This window comes from Alligator sinensis, unplaced genomic scaffold (assembly GCF_000455745.1).
Source record: "Alligator sinensis unplaced genomic scaffold, ASM45574v1 scaffold36_1, whole genome shotgun sequence".
NCBI lineage: Eukaryota > Metazoa > Chordata > Crocodylia > Alligatoridae > Alligator > Alligator sinensis.
In genome coordinates this window covers 2,298,189-2,314,955 of record NW_005842101.1, presented here as the reverse complement: position 1 = coordinate 2,314,955, position 16,767 = coordinate 2,298,189, and the positions used below count along the sequence as shown (strand labels likewise).

The window sequence follows — 16,767 nt, the reverse complement described above, 5'->3', positions numbered from 1 at the left end:
GTTGAGGTCCCTTCTGACCCTAGCATCTATGAATCTATGAGGCACATGAAAATACAGGCTGTGTGCACTATCAAAAATAAAATGGGCAGTACAAATGCATATTTTTATTGATATATATCTCTACTGCACATGTTTATTAGGTTGCCTACATTATATAAATATTTGGAATATAAATATATGGAAACAACTTATTATTTAAAAAAATATTCTTTCAGTCAGTGTGGCCAAATCAGAAAATAAGCTTTTTAATAATGATCAGGTGAAAAAGTATCACTCTAGCACATGAAGACTCCTTATAGGACAGCATTAACAACAGTTGATTATAATTAACTTTATTTTTATTAAATGCTATTATAAAGGGTCCATCTACGTGTGCAATTAGCACACAGCAATACATTCTGGTACAGTTCGTGCCAGAGTTTGTTATTCCCAGGCACAGTGTTTAAACATGCCTGGGGCCAGAGCATGTTGAGCCAGGGCAGAGCAGCTCCAGCTGGCAGGAGAACCCCAGGGGTGTCAGCCTGCCAGCCTGGGGCTGCTCCACCCTAGCTCACCATGCTGCAGAGGGTCTGGCTGGGGTATGAGGGTGCTCCATTGCAGGGCCAGCTAGCAGTTAGGCCCTATGCTGTAGCAACCTCATGCCCCAGCTAGTCCCAGTCACTGCCTACATTTGCATTTCAAAGCACATAACTATTCTGCTGTAGAATAGTACTTGTCCTGGACAGTATTATCCTACAGTGGAGTTAATTAATTTGCTATGTCATAATAGGGGAGCATGTGTAGATGGTGACACTTTACTGTGAAGCAAATTAATCAGCTCCATAGTAAAGTGCATGTGTGGATGCACCCAAAGATGTCAGTGGAATAGCATCTTGTCACATCAATGTCTTTCAAAGATTTATTTTGGTACAGTGTTTGCATTAATACTTGGGTGACCACTATTAAACAATAATGTTCTAAAAGTCTTGTTTTTTTCTTAAATATATGGAGTGTTCATTAGTTCATCTGATCAGTTCATAAACAGAACAGAACACTTTTAAAGAGTTTTAACTGATTTGTCAAAATAAGGAAAAACATGGCATTTTGGCTTTCAAATATTAGAGTTTTATGTTGTCTTTTTAAACTTATAATATTTAACCTTTTCCTTCCTCCCTTCCTGTTTTTAATTATATTCATGTTTTTCAGCTGGTATTATTTTTCAATCTTGCTTCAAATATGCCAGGTATAAGGAAAAGTAAAAGAACAAATATCAGATAGTCATGACTGGCATGAGGCGATGCAAGATCTCAGTAGTATTCAGACTGGTAATAAAGCAATAAAGATGGAAAAACAGATTATATTTTATCTTTATTATAGTCCTGCTATGTTGCATAATCCTTATTATATATTGTATAATTCTTCCCCACTCTGTAGCAAATGCAAGCTTGCAACTTAATTCCATTATTTCTCAACCTCTTCTCAACTGATTGAATTTTGGGATAAAGTACAGGAAGATTTTGTCAATCATGGGGCATGACATTAATAAGGATCCATGGATATTTATCTGAGGGAAGCTTTCAAAGCAATGAGACCCACACAGATCCAATTACTAGCAAAGCTGTTCCTAAGTAGTGGGAAATGTATCTTGTTAACTTGAATAAATAATACTACCCTAACTTTTATACAATGGGGAAAAAGTAAAGAACTTACTATTTTTTTAAGATTTTATGCAGCACTAAAAATAAATATCATTTTATGAACTGTAGAGACTTTTAACTTTATTTATTAATATTTTAATTTATGGAAAGGAGGGAAGAAGGTAATCATTAAAATAATAAATTCAGAGAATACCAAATTCGGTATAATGAAAATGCAAGTGTGCTTGATCTGGGGAATTATAATCCCTTACACAGATGTTCAGTGGGAGGAAAGAACTTGAAAACTAACAATGATGAAAGAGACATAGTGGTGACAGTGGCCAGAAAGTTAGACAAGTGTCTGCAATGCAATATAGCAGCCAATAAAAAGATCAATACAATTTGGTACAGTGTACACACAGGCATCAGATAAAAGAACAAGGGAGAAACTATTCCTAACTCTACAGATCTGGTGCGACTGAACCTACAATATTGTTTTCACTTCTGAGAACTTAATTGCAAAAGCCACTGACAACCTGAAGAGAATATAGCAAAGTGCAATCATAATAATAACAATAATAATAACGACAGCTAACCTTTGAGGAAAGATTAAAAGACCTCAATAAAAATTAAATCACCCAAGGCCTGATCCTGAAAGAAGTTGACTTACAAAGCACTAAAACACCCTTCAACTCACAGTAGATCAATGGGATTTAGAGTTTTCAGTACTGTGTATGAGAGAGAAAAACAAATTTAATCTGGGACTGGATAAAACACAACACTGAAAAAAGTATTAAGTTGCATATCAAATCTGGACATTGATGGCTTTGTTACATCAAGGCATTAATATTTGTTTTCCATATAAAGAAAAATCCTCTATAACTCTTTACAGCACCTACGTGAACTCAACATACATGAACTTAAAATGTGTACTGTGAACTCTTCATTAATGCATTTGTTAAAATTTGGAACTCTGCTTACATTTTTAGAAAAACTGAATTTGAGCTGAACTGATATGAAGTTTTCAAATTGTAACAGCATGGCAAAAAGAGCATAGGTAATATTTTGTTCACTAAATCAGCTATTCTTGTAGTATTTCACTTGCTAAGCATTGTGAAATGAAAGCATATTCATTTTTCTAGCTGGAACTGTTTGCTTTAAACAAAAATTAGGAATATTAAGACAATTTTTTCTCTCTCTCTTTTTTTTTTAATTTTATTTTCTAATTCAGGGATCAGCAATCTATGGCCTGGAGGCTGGATTTAGCCTGTAGAACTGGGGGGGGCTTCGGAAGCGTTTCAACAGTGGAGAGCTTTGCTTGCATAGTGCCCGGCCAGCAGAAAGAAGCAACAGGCAGCAGAAAGGAATTGTGGGAGAGGGACCAGTGAGTGTGCCTTCAGCTTCAACTCTGGAGGCAGCATTGGCTGCGTTGGAAGCTAAGCTCCTTTAAAAGTGATCCCCAGCTGCAAAACATTGCCAACTCCTGTCCTAACGGAATTTATGATTTTGATACATAACTTTTAAAAATCTAATAAAAATTTTCCAGTATTCTAGGCATTTTCTGTATCACTTCAAATGCAATACAGCCACTCAAAGTAGAACCTATGAGAGAAAAAGGACTGAAAATATGGTTAATACTGCAAGCCTAGATTGTTGGACTGGCTTACTCCATCAGATCTGGATTTGACATCACACTAGGAGCTGTGACAGGCACAAATATTAAAACATATCTGCTTGGTCTCCATTGCAAAATAAGTCAGCTATATATTTAGAACAGTAAAATGATTTCCCTGTCACATGCATTATTTTATTAAAGAAGTATATATGATTACCTTAACACTAATGTTACATGAGGAAAGTAAGAAACAGGCTGCTCTCCCAAAAAAGGTGGGTGCAAGCCTATTTCTGAGTACAAAAGAGAAACAAAAATGTGTACAAAAACTTCATAAATATAAATATAGTAGCTGTAACACAGTATATTACAGTGTATCATAAATATACTATAGCATTAGTCTGATCCTACCTTGCCGGTGGACACAAATCAAACTCTGTCACATAGGCTGAATTTATTACAGCAAAATCTTTCATGCTCTTCATATACAAATGGACCAAAATAATATCTTTCAGTTCAAATCCCATGGAATTCATATTAGCTGCAGGAAAAAAAAATAACATAGCTGTTATAGATAGGATATTTTAAATGTGGACAGAAAGATAGCAGAAGCATCTTATGTTTGTTCAAGAAAAGTAAATGATAGTATCTTAACACGTTTAGTATGATTGAGGGCTTTAGTAATATATTACTTTCCCTCTTAATAATCTTTGATGGTTTTCCTCTAGTTTTTACAAAGTGCTTTTTTATGTTAAGTTTCTGATAATAAAGAGATAGAAGATAAATGAAAGTTCTTCAAACCCAAATAATGGTGACTTAAAATTGCCTTAAGAGAATGCATTGTGTGCATACATGCTGTCTACGTTCCACTGCACTACTATTATCAGTTTAAAAACAAAAAAATAACAATAACAATCTTTCCTGGACTTAGAATCAGAGATATGTAGGCCTGGACAGGACCCCCATGAGGTCACCTAATTCATCCCTGTGCTTGGATCCAATCTGTGACGAAATTTATGCTGACCTGGTAGGGGAGAAAAGATCAAATCAAGGTAATTAAGAGAATGAAATTTACAACAAGCCTGGTGCCTTAACAACATTTACGGGACACTATACTCTGTGATCCTCATAGCCTTATTTAATGTTCATAACCCATAGAAACTAAATTCCATAAATTGAGTATAGACTGTATATAGCACTAGGATCCAATTGGACCCTAGCTAACTGCAAACTTCATGACCTCCCTTTCATGATTGTTTTGACTATATTGCTTTTTAAGTCATATACTGTACAAACATGTGTGTCCTCTAATGGAACAGAAAGAGAGTAAAGAAGTAAACTGTTGAAGTGGCTAAAGTGAAAAGGAAATCGTTTTCATGTTAAACATGTCTGTTGTCTTAAATAGGTTCAGAGGAAAATTTAAGCTGGCATGTTTCCATTAAAGTCAATATAGTTCCATCAGGCTGGAATTATCCATAAGTATGTGAGCTATCCCCACTCATGCCATTGCTTAGTACTAAGTCTGGAATGGGAAACTCTTCGTGGGAATAAAGGAAACAGTAAGACATATGTAATGATAAAGCAACTGACAAAAAAATTCAACAGAACTCCTACTTAGTCAAGACGTAACTCTAAAATATCAAAGAAGTAATTAGCATAAAATTATAAATCTGTGCTAAAGCAGAGCTGTGCTTTGAAAGCTGCCCAAAAGAAACCAGTAAGTCAATGTCAGCTATTACTCCACTAGACAGCAAGGAAATCATATATTTTTCGAACCTTCAGTAAGTGAAACGATATTTTAGCCAAGCTGTAAAAGCTTTTTGTGAAGTTAAAGTGTAATGTGCATAATGTGAAACATTTATTTGGGAGAAATACAGGTCTATATTGAAAAAGCAAAAACCACCACCAACAAATATTTGCCTTGTGAATATTTGACCAAGTTGAAATATTTTAAAGGTAATTTCTAATTTCCTTTAAAAGTCATAAAAATAAAATCTGTCTCATTCACATAGAAATTTATTAATGAACTAAAGGAATGAGGAGATAGAATGTTCTCAACTCAGAAGCTGCTATTAGAACAAACTGTATCTAGCAGTACGGCTTAGTTGATGGACTGTCAAACTAACCTCCCCACCATCAATATTCTTGCTGGACCTACACGTCTTCAATCCATTACCTCGAAATGAAGACCTATACACAACTCAGTTCTATAATGTACTAAGGTTTGGGCCTTTCCTTGTCACCTTAGGGATTGTAGACTTTGGTCAGTTGTGATTCATCCTGAGTAAGACTTTTGAAATGAAATTAAAACAGTGAGAAATACCATTTAATACAACAAAAAAAAATAATGGCCTGACATATGGACTGAGTAAGAGCCTTACTCTGAAAAATACATAAAAGACAACACCAATGCAGTAAATACTGGGCACATCTACACATGCATTTCATCCAGCCTAGTATACTCTGGTGTAAGCTATTCTTGTATAAGTGCTTTCGAGCAAGTGCCTATACATGTGGGGATTAGGGAGCAAATTTGCTCCTCTCTGCACCAAGTTTCCTGCAGCCCTGCAATGGGCCTCTGCTGCCACCAGGGGGAGCTCCAGGCTCCTCCTGGGTGCTAGCTCAGGGACTGGCAGGGAGCACCAGGCCAAGAGACAGCTGTCTCCTGGACCCAGGGTGCTGCCGGCTGCTGGGGTGAGGACAACGTCCCCCTGCCCCGACACCAGGCCCTGGCTCCCTGATCAGGGGCAGGGGACTTGGAAAGAGTTGCAAGGGAGGAACAGGTCCCAGCCCCCTGACACAATCTGCCAGTGGCGAAGCTAGCAGCTAGGTCACTGCTAGCTGTCCCACTGGTGGATTGGGGCAGGAAGCTGGGACCTACCCCACTCCTGCAGCTCTTTCCAAGCCCCATGCCTTGATCACCCAATCAGAGCATGGAGCTGGGACTTTTCCCTGACCAGCACTGTTCCCAGCTCCCAACCTGTATGCCGGGTAGAAGATAGGCAGCTTGTTCTCTGCTTAGCTCCATGAGCCCAGAGCTTGGGGGGAACAGGCTAGGGAGCTAGTTCCCAGTCCAGTTCTGTGAGTGCCAAGCTGGGGAGGAAACAGGCTCCCCTGCCCCTGCCTCAGCCAGCAGGGAGCTCCCAGCTCTGGCTCCACAACCACAAAGCCAGTGCTAGGAGACCCTTATCTCCCAGCACTGGTCCCATGGTCACAGAGCCGGTGCAGGGAGATAAGGGTCTCCCAGCCCCCAACTCTGTGATCAAGATGGCAGAGCAGAGGCTTGGAGCTAAGCATCTCCCAACCCCCCGCTCCCCGATATTGAAGCAGGGGCATGCAACTCCCTGGTGCCTGGAAAGAGGACATAGTCCCTGCCCGGGCTCCTGTGACAGAACTATCTCCTGGCCCCTGGTGGACGGCTAACCCGGAGCAGTTTTGGCTCCCAGTCAGGTGTCTATACACGCACCACTGCGCTGTTACTAAACTCAAGTAAATTTGCTACTTGCACTTGCAGGTAGCAAATTTACTCAGGATTAGGGAGGTTTACTGCATAGTAAGCATGTGCACGTATAAATGCACATGCTTACTTCGCAGTAAACTATGCTAATGCTCAGTTAAGTGTCTCATGTAGACACACCCACTGTAGAGCTATTTAATTCTAGGTTAGTTCCTCACTGTAAATCTGTGTAGCTCCATTGAAACCTATAGAGCTCTGTCAATGTATAACACCTAAGGTTACAAAATACGAAAATTACAATAACAAATATTATTTTCAAAAAGATCACTGTAAGAAAAGCTCAAATAAATAGTCACAGAATAAACATAACAATACTGCAGCGAATTCCCTTTTTCGGTCTTGATATCATGAGGTATGATTAGTATACATTTCTAGAAGTCCACTAACACAGTTTCATTTCTAAATCCTTCTGGCAAAGCTTGTCCTCTTTAGAGAGAATTAAATCAATTAACCTTCCTAGAACAAGGCTAAAAGGACATGTGTATGCTCCACTGTCACAGCATGGTAGAGAACAGACTGAAGTCCTGTGTAGGTTGCTAGTACGAGTCCAGGAAAAGGCTCATACATACCTAGAGATGATCAGTTTAGCTCTCAGAAAAATTTGGCAAAAGAAACATATTGTGGTTACTTCAGATGACAGGATCATAATTCATTTAACTTTCCCCACCCTCAACACGAAAAGGCAAAAAACCCACAGGAAATGTGAGCACTGACATTTTCTACCAAGGATAAAAAAACTACTACTTTGCCAGAAATGGAAAACAATACAGCTAATACAAGTAACATGCTGAAAGCAAGAGGCTACTCAACTGACCAGTGACATAATCAGTTGGGTTTTTTTTGTTTTTTGTTCATTTTTTTTTTTATTTCTGATTGGTGGTAAAGCAAAAACACAAAATGTTTAGACTGGCAGATGTCCATACAAATATAATGAGAACCAAGTAAAATGTTATAGAGCCCCTTTGCTTCAATTTACAGATTATGCCCAAAAGATTTACACTAAACAGTGGTGCCTTTAACTACAAGTTTGATTATACCCGCCTTGCTGATTTCCAGGCTGTTAAAAACTAGCTTAAGGGCCTTCTAGGAAGCATGACTTCTTTGCTTTCTAAAATGCTAAGGCTTCTCTATCATTTTGCATTCAGTCATGAACTCAGCTGCACAAGCCAAACATAAAGATTTTATGAGCTAATACATCACAAGAATTCTTGAACAAGAATATGAGCCTACTCGTGTAGTCCTAAGAATGATTTCCAGGTTTATGAATGAAAAAGAAGCCTACATAAACATTCTTTACTTAAAAGTTTAAAATGAAGAAAGATGCAAAACAAAATGGTCCTATTTTGTTTTATATGTCAATATCTTGTAAGAGTGTGACAGTAAGGAATCTGGATTCCATGATTCCCGTGACAGCAATTTCTTCTTTGTATTAAGTATATAAGTGAGATTTACAGCTAGTGACCAAATCATAGGTACCAAAATGTGGAACAGCAACAGCTTTTTAGAAAACTTAATTTAAAACTATGGTGTTAACAAAAGCACTTTAGCAAGTACACAGTATCTACAAAACATACATATATGCTATGTATACTTCGCAGAGAGAGAAAGACACAGATATATTCTGTGTGTTGGGGTGGGAGGGCAGATAAATATATATTTTTATATATTCCATTCTATAAAAAGTTAGAGTTGTTTTCCATAAAGCTTTTAAAATATTGTGGAAATAATACTGTTATACTGATTTGATTCCCACCCTGGCTTTTTATGGTCTTCAGAATCTATGCACATTACAATGTATTCAATATTAAAGTCAGCAGTCGTCAGATCATGATTTGAGCCTGAGGCAAGCCCAAGATGGAAAATTTACAATCACAAAATTTAACACTATAAGAACACAGAAAAAATATATCATTTTTTTATGTCATACTGTATTAAAAGAAATAGTTTTTAATGATAAGTAATGGTCCCATTGAATATAACACCTTGGAGAGAAGAAAAGACTTCCAGAGCTGCATCTTGAATACTTTTGCCTTCTACTGGAAGAAAGCAGGCAGAGATTCCTGAAACCCACTGGTAACCACTTAGGGATTTTCCTGAACATCCTAATGTCTTACCTGTGGAAATGAAAGAATATCAATATGATTAAAATTACAGCAAATATCAGGTTATGGCTTTTCTAAGAAAACCCTTTAAAGTAAAGTATCTATTCTCAGTGGGCCTGCCTACATGAGTTGTTTACTGCAGAGTTGCCTAATTAGCTCTGCATTAAAACATCAGCGTCTACACCTGCAGCCCTCTTAGGCTGCAGTAAACTAATAAACATTGCCATAGGATAAAACTGCCCAACACAGGTACTATTCTATGGCAGTGTTATTTAGTGCAATGCAATGCATGTGTAGACACTGACGGGGCTGGATGGGGCACATGAGTGCTTCAGTGTGGGTGCTGCCTGCCAGCTAGCTCCATACTGAAGCTCCCTCATGCCTCAGCCAGCCCCTCTGCAGCACACTGAGCCACGAGGAGCAGGGTGACCCCTGGGGGGGGGGGTCCCATGCCAGCTATGGCTGCTCCACCTCAGCTCAATGTGCTGCAGTACTGGGCACATGTGTCAACACTGGGCTGGGAGCAATAAATTCCAAAGCGGTATGTGCCAGAGTTTATTCAGTCGAATTAATTTCACAGGCAGATGCGCCCAATAAGACAAACTTCTATAGCAAAGTTACAGGTTACCTGAACAGTTCAAAACATAATTTAGATGATAAGATATAACCAGGGATCCTGGTTTTTTCTGATTTAAAAAAATCCCCAATTTTCAGATTTAAGAAAGTAACCTCAAATTCACATTTTTTCTGTGATTAAAAGAAAATGCCACTAACATACATGTATGTTAGTGCTGTTACATATATATATAAGTGTTGTTTCCTTTTACTCATGGAAAAATGTGGATTTGTGGTTACTTTTTTTAAATCTGAAAATTAGGGATTTTTTTATATCAGAGAAAATCAGGATCCCTGGATATAACATGTATATGCATGGCCATCAAAGCCTATAAACTGCACATCTCAGCCAGATGTGGTTTCTTAAAATGTTAGTCAAGTATTCAAGGTCATTTTTTGATGCCTTCTGTAATCTCCCTATCTATAACACAACAAACATGGCTTCATACATGAAGGGGAAAGAAAAGCATTAGGCATTACAGGCTACATTTTCTAAAACACCTAAAGTAACGTGGAATAAAGATATTTATTAGGCCTGTGCGAAACGGCTAGTATTTGCTTCGGATTCGGCCGATTCAGGGGACAATGGTTCGATTCAGTGATTTGAATCACTGTCCCGAATCAATTCAGCTGAATCCAATTCAGAGATTTGGCTGCTGCCAACCCTCCGAATCAGCCAGGCCCATCCCCACCCACTCTCCCAGCCTGGCAATGACTGCCCCGCCCATCCCAGCTCCCGGCTCTTTAAAAAACCCCCCAGGGAAACAACATTCTGTAGCTCTGGCCCATTAAGAAAAAAAAAAAAAAACCCCACAAAAAACCAAAAAAACCCCAGATTCACCATTCCTGCCCAGTGGGGGGAGATCCCCACTGCCCCCATGCCACATGGGGGACTCTTTCATGAGCCCCCCAAAGCCCCGAGAGTGCTGCAGGAGTAGTGAGTCCTGGAGTTTTTCTAGGTTTTTTTTCCTTAAAGCACTGGAGCTGGGGCAGGTGGGGCAGCCGTGGGAGGGCTTGTGCAGAGCCCCCCATGCAGCATGGGGCACTGGGGGGCAGCAGGGATTGCCCCCCCGTCTGGCAGCACCGAGTGGGGACTTTCTTTTAAAGCACCGGGAGCTGGAGGGGGGATGGGGCAGCCATGGGGAAGGCTGGGAGGGACAGGCAAGGGTCAGGGGGGCTGGGGGAGCAGGGAGGAGATGGGGCCTGGTAAGGGTCCCCTTATGGTACCCTTCCCCCTCCTCCAGCCCCCCCTCCCCCGCCCCACTACTTACCAGCTCTGAGTTGGGCTGCAGCTCCCTGCTGCAGCCACCAGGGACTGTCCAAACCATTGAAGCTCTCCGAATCTTTGGAAAAGATTCAGAGAGCTTTGAATCAATTCGGACCTTTTAACTGGTCCCCTGACTCGATTCAGATTTGGCGATTTGGCCACCGAATCGGGCTGAATCTCCTCCAAAACAAATCACCACCTGAAGCTTCATCCAGTCCTAATACTTATGTACCTAATTCCTGCTTGATCTTAATGGAAGTTAAATGCCTAAATTGCTCAGCCACTTCTGAAATTCCCACAACGTGCCTAATCTGTTTACCTATTTTGAAAGTTGTAATAGACCAGTGCTTCTCAGTGCCATAGGACCCTGAGGTGCCCTGAGGTCCCTTTAAGGGTGCAACAGGGTGCCACACAACATGAGTGTGGTTAGGTATACAAACATGATTCATAAAAGAAACCCAGAGATTTCAAATAAAAATCCATAGTGTTAAAAATATTCTGATCTGGTGTGGCCTGAGTTCTTTACAAGAGGAAAATTGCTCTACTATTTTGCTGTACTCAAGAAATGTGCAAAAGCTAAGACCTAACATTTTCTGAGGGCTGCTTTGAGTATAAAATGGTTGCAAACCACTGTATTAGACACTTACCAATATTACAGTAACCTAAATTCCTTTAAAAATTTTATCTCTGGGTATTTAAGAACCTAACTTTTAAGGAAAGTAATTTAAATTAAGGTGCCTAAGTAGGTCTCCAGCAAGTTTCAAAGACTATTTCTTGCATTTTTTTTTTAATCATTCTTGAAAGTGACAAAAGCTGCACTCTGCTCCCACCAATGCAAGATGAAGTAATTGTTTGTAGAAGACATGGTACGTTATTAAATGGAGATGGTGAAGTAGTTCCAACAAAGTCATATAGAGAGTCTTGTTTTAGAACTCCTAATATAAGGGTTGGGGTCTGCAAACCTGAGCATTCATAACATTTTTGGCTTTATTCACCAATGAGAATGTCATGTATAGTTCTCTCATGTACATACATGGGAGTATATAACAGAAGAAGAGAAACTTGAAATAACATCTGAGCCTAGGAAATGGTGTAGATGCTGAATGTAATTCTGAAATCACTCTGATTAAAATAAAAGTATGGTACTTTTTCACAGTTAGAATACATGGGTGAGAGTATGTTTCACAGGTGAGTTTTTTAAACTGAATTAGGAGAAAAAATGTAAAATAAAATAAATGTCCTAACTGTTGTAGGGATTGAGGAGGAGAGTTGGTGTGATTTTTTTATTTAAAAAAATAAAATCACTCTCATCTCCAATCTGATTATCTGAAGATTAAATTAATCATTTTATTTTGAAAGACTGAATACATTATATTAATGGCATGAACACACAAAATGCTGTGAAAAGGTGGGGTGTTCTCTTATAAAAATGATCCTTCTGAGAGGCAGCAGCATTTCTGTAATTAATTTCAAACACATAACTATAAATATTCTATGCAATCACCAAAGATGAAGAAAGGCTGCAAAATTCACCTAACAGGGCTCTTTAGACTATTTAACATTATAATCCACAACAGTGTCTAAAATAAATATGACCCACTCTTGTAAAGACAGAGATATATAAAACTCACTATACTGAAGAGAATTATGTTTCAATGATTTCCAGATGATAGGAGGAATGTCCTTCGGTCCATCTTCCTCAGCTGCAGGTAACATATCCTCATTACAGGTTACTTCACAAGAACAGCTACTGTCCATAAACTTGTCTGAAGATTCCACCTGATTGAAACAAATATTCTGAAATAATCAAGCAACTTCAAGATGGTTTACCATAGCACAGCACAGGATTGCCCTCACAAACAACTTAAGATTTGTATAGTAAGAAACATCAGGGCTCAAGATACATTAAAATGTTGGTGCAAGTCACTGGAGAACAATACTGTCTGGATTACAACCTAGCAGGGAACAAAATATTATTGTTGACAAGGCATATGGAATCATAGTGCAGATTTAGCAAAATGTAGAAATAAGGATTGACGGCACTTAATATTGTGATAAATGATATAGTAACATTATGCAGTACAAACATACTTTTTCCAGGAATGAAGTACAGTATATGGTATGAATAAAGAAGGAAACTAGTATGAAAGAGCTAGATACAGTCCTAAGAAGGTAAAAAAAAAATAAAAAAAATCAGAAAATGTCAAAACATGTTGGGCATTAATGTACAGAGGACTGATTTGTAAACTTCAAATAGTGAATAGTGAATTAAATCATTTTAAAATTCTCATTGGTCTTATTTTGCAAGCAGTTTATCTCCTTAAACTCCTGGGGAGTTCAAGGAGCTGCTTAGCATCTTGAAGGATTATTAGGGAGAACAGATTTTTCCAGTGTATGAATTGCCTTGTGTTCCTCAGTGCACGAAGAAGGAAAGGATTGCAGACTGTCTATTTTCATATCTAAAGACAATTATCACTCTCATAAACATTATATCTGTAAACACTCCTTAAGCCCAAGGGGGCCCATAAGAAACAAGGATTAAATTTTTGTGATTCAGCCTTCATCAACTGTAGGGAATGACCATGAACATGAGCAATTACTGCAAAGCAGCTAAAATGAAGAAAGCCCCACCAATTTTTACCAAGAGGCAACTAGCTCCCTGGCCAGAAGCAAAAACCAATGCCTTCCAGGTTGAACAACTGACACTTGTTAGGTTAAAAAGAGTGCACACAGATCTCATTTTAGAGTGCAGTGGGCAATTACATACAGCTATAGCTCCTAGTCAGGGCCCTGCTTGCCAGCCCTCTAGTGGCAAGTCACGGTTGTGCAGGTAGGGAACAGTCGGAGAAGGTTCTTAGCCTTAAGGTGCGACTGTTTCAACCAGTCACAAAAGTTAGCACTAACACCAATCAGCATTTGAGCAGCTCAAAATACAATGTGTAACAAGGTCCTTAAGGCAGAACTTTTTCCAGAGTTCTTAACTGAAATTCACTTATAGCAATGTCTTTATTTGCTATTAATTCATAATTTTAAATGACTTTTTAAATAGTAACTGATGTCACTGTGTACAGTATGTTTACATTATGGCCTTTTTTCAGCCATGTACATTATGACCTTTTTTCAGCCATGTCTTTATTCAACTGAGGCCAGCCAGTGACGTCACCAGCAATCACCGGCCAGCGAGAATTAAAATGGCGGACGACAGAAGGAAAGGAGAGTGGAGAATGGACTGGAGGAGCGTGTGGCCTCACGACCCACTCTGGGAAACCCTCAGGAGGGGAGGAGCATTGGACGAGGAGTTGGAAGAGGCTCTTGATCCGAGGCTTGGCAGTGGCGGCAGGGAACAGGGCACTGGCACCGAGACCAAGCCAGAAGCAGCCCCTGCAAGCTGCAACGGTGGTAGCAGCAGAAGCAGCGGGGAAAGACCTGTGAGCTGCGACAGCGGAAGCAGCAGGAGCAATGGGGAAAGACCTGCAAAGCTCCACTGTACCGCAGGTGGGAGTACAGGGAAAGGTTGGGAGGGGGAGGAGGTGGCCCCGACAGAGAGGTCCCGGCAAGAGCAACAGGGAGGGCTGAGGACAAGCGGGGCACCTATACTGTATACAAAGAGGAACGAACCATATGTATAAGGACTACAAGACTCTTGGACGGGGACACTCCAGGAGGGAGGGAAGTGGGGTGGCCCAGGGCTCGCGAAAGGAGCCGAGAAGGCGGAGCGGACGACCCAAGTAGGAGGACACGTGTGTTCAATGCCAACAAAAGGGGTACCCCTTAGCTAGACTGTAGGGCAGAGCTTTCCAAACTGTGTGCCGTGACACATTAGTGTGTCGGCGGCAGTGTGTAGGTGTGTCGTGCGAAATGCAGAAAATTTTGCAGAAGGACACCGCGGAGCTCCCTTACTCGCGTCTGCTTCCCTTGGCCCCTCCCCCGGAACTGAATTACTGTGTTGCGAAATGATGCATGTCTAAAAAGTGTGTCACCAACATGAAAAGTTTGGAAAGCTCTGCTGTAGGGGAACCAGGCTCCCAGTGCTCGGTTGTAAGAAACCAGGGAGGGAGACTAGCTAAGTTTCAGCGAAGCGACAGACGAGGTGTCTTGTGGTTTTCTTTTGTGTTTTTCCTTTTTGTTTCCCCGGTGAAGGGATTGAGAGACAGGACGGGCCTAGGTATATAGTGTAAGTGTGGCACAGCCCTAGAGCATCTAGGGGTGATTTGGTCCCAAGAGCAGGAGTTTGCTCTGGACGAGTGTAGGTTTCACGAGCAGGACCACCGAACATAGAAGACCCACGAAGGGGTAAGCGAAGCAGGCTCCAGGGCTGATATCCCAGATGGGAAGAAACTCAAGAGGCACCATAGCTACAGGAGAGAAGGGACGTGGCCAAAGATACGGAGGGATCCATCGAGGTGGCATGAGGTCAGGGTGTAGGGGTGGTGGAGCCCCGTGAGTGACGGTCAGGCAAACCGTGTGCCGCAGAGGGACCCCGGATACCCAACCCCCCACTAGGAAAATTCAAAGTCATGGCAGATGAGATAGGGAAAGCCTACTCCTGGAGTGAACAGCTACGCGGCCAACTACGGGAGCCTGTAAGATGTACGTCACCCGTCTCTCGGACCAAGGCTGCACGCAACCGGGTGTTGGAAACTCGGCAGTCACACACATGCTAAACCATCAATAATGCCAAATAAAGAAAATTAAATTTACAAAAATGAATATAGGATATGAAAATATGGTAATTTTTCAGCATGAATCAAAAACTATTGGGAAAATCCTGCAAGTATTCAAATAACACACACAAAATCCTACATATAAAATAACATGATTATTATACAGCAAAGCATGGAGAAGTGGGTAAAGGCCAGAATTAAAGATTCCCATGTAACATTAAATTGGCCCTATTGTGCTACTCACTTTTGAAAGCGAGGCCTTTTCAAGGTGTTGAAGGTTTTACACGCAAAAATTGATACACTGAAATCACTGCCCTTTTTGAACATTAGGCCATCATTAATAGCAAAAGGTACTATTTTCTGTATCTTTCTTCTCTCCTGAAGGTAATATAAAATCATTTAATCCAGCATTATAATGCACTTTTAAAGTAATGGATCTTGTGGAAAGGGAAAAAAAAGAAGAAGAAAAAAAAGTAGCTTGAGTCAAAAGTCTGCAGTGAAAATTCAACATTTACATAAATATCTGACTTCACAGAGGAGTAAGAGGATCCAGTTAAGTGAAAGCAATATGCTTGGAAATTCTCAGGAAAGTCTAAATTACAGAAAGGTCATTACTAAGGAGGGGAACATTAGCTCTGCTGCCTCCTAAAAAGGCTCAAGGGGAATTTAGTAAGAGCTGTAAATACTAAACTTATACTCTAAGAGGGGCTGATGTTCTTTGATTAGACCTCATTATATCCATTCCTTCTTGAAAGGTGTGGAAGTCAGGTTGATAATCTATTTTATATGAGCCAATTGTATAAGAAAAGTTAAAGCTAGTCAAATAAATGTAACATAATAGTGTAAGGATGAAGACTGCAATGGAATATGAAGAAATAGGCTCTCTAAATATTAACTGCAACACAACATACTAGCATTCAACAGCATCTGCATTATTTTCCACCCAATGAATTACAATTTCTACCATTTCCATTAGTATTTTTTTTTGCTGCTGCCTAGAGGGCTTGCCTAAGAGCCTCTGTACCCTTAAATATATGTAAACAATAATGAAGCAATGGGGAAAAAATGCACAAGTGGAAAGCCAAATCTTTGGCAGCAAATCAAAAGGCCTGGGGAGAAATCTTTGCTACCTTTTGGCAAAGGGTGGGGACCCAAGGAACAACAGAGCCCAGTTGCCCCTGTGGGTCACACACCCTAGTGTCTAGGGGCCAATGGATCACAGCACAGCCTATTTGGGGTGGGGGCATTTCACAGCAGCCTGCATGGAGAGCTGTTAAACTTTTCTAACATTCCCTGAAGGTCATTCCTCTATCCAACACCTCTGGACACGCTGGGTAGCAGTACAGCTCTGCTGAAAAGCCACATATATCCTTT

At 40.2% G+C, this 16,767-nt stretch overlaps 1 protein-coding gene across 2 annotated transcripts in view; it reads right to left on the bottom strand.

Moving 5' to 3' along the window:
* Nucleotides 1-16,767, bottom strand: part of DPH6 (diphthamine biosynthesis 6) — a 318,847-nt gene that overhangs the window by 129,296 nt on the left and 172,784 nt on the right. For both annotated transcript variants that reach the window (XM_025204914.1, XM_025204913.1), the window contains exons 9-11: nt 12,361-12,508; nt 8,728-8,859; nt 3,640-3,769 (exon numbers count right to left, since the gene is read on the bottom strand). In XM_025204914.1, coding sequence (XP_025060699.1) covers nt 3,640-3,769; nt 8,728-8,859; nt 12,361-12,508 — 410 coding nt within the window. The remainder of the gene's footprint in view (nt 1-3,639; nt 3,770-8,727; nt 8,860-12,360; nt 12,509-16,767) is intronic.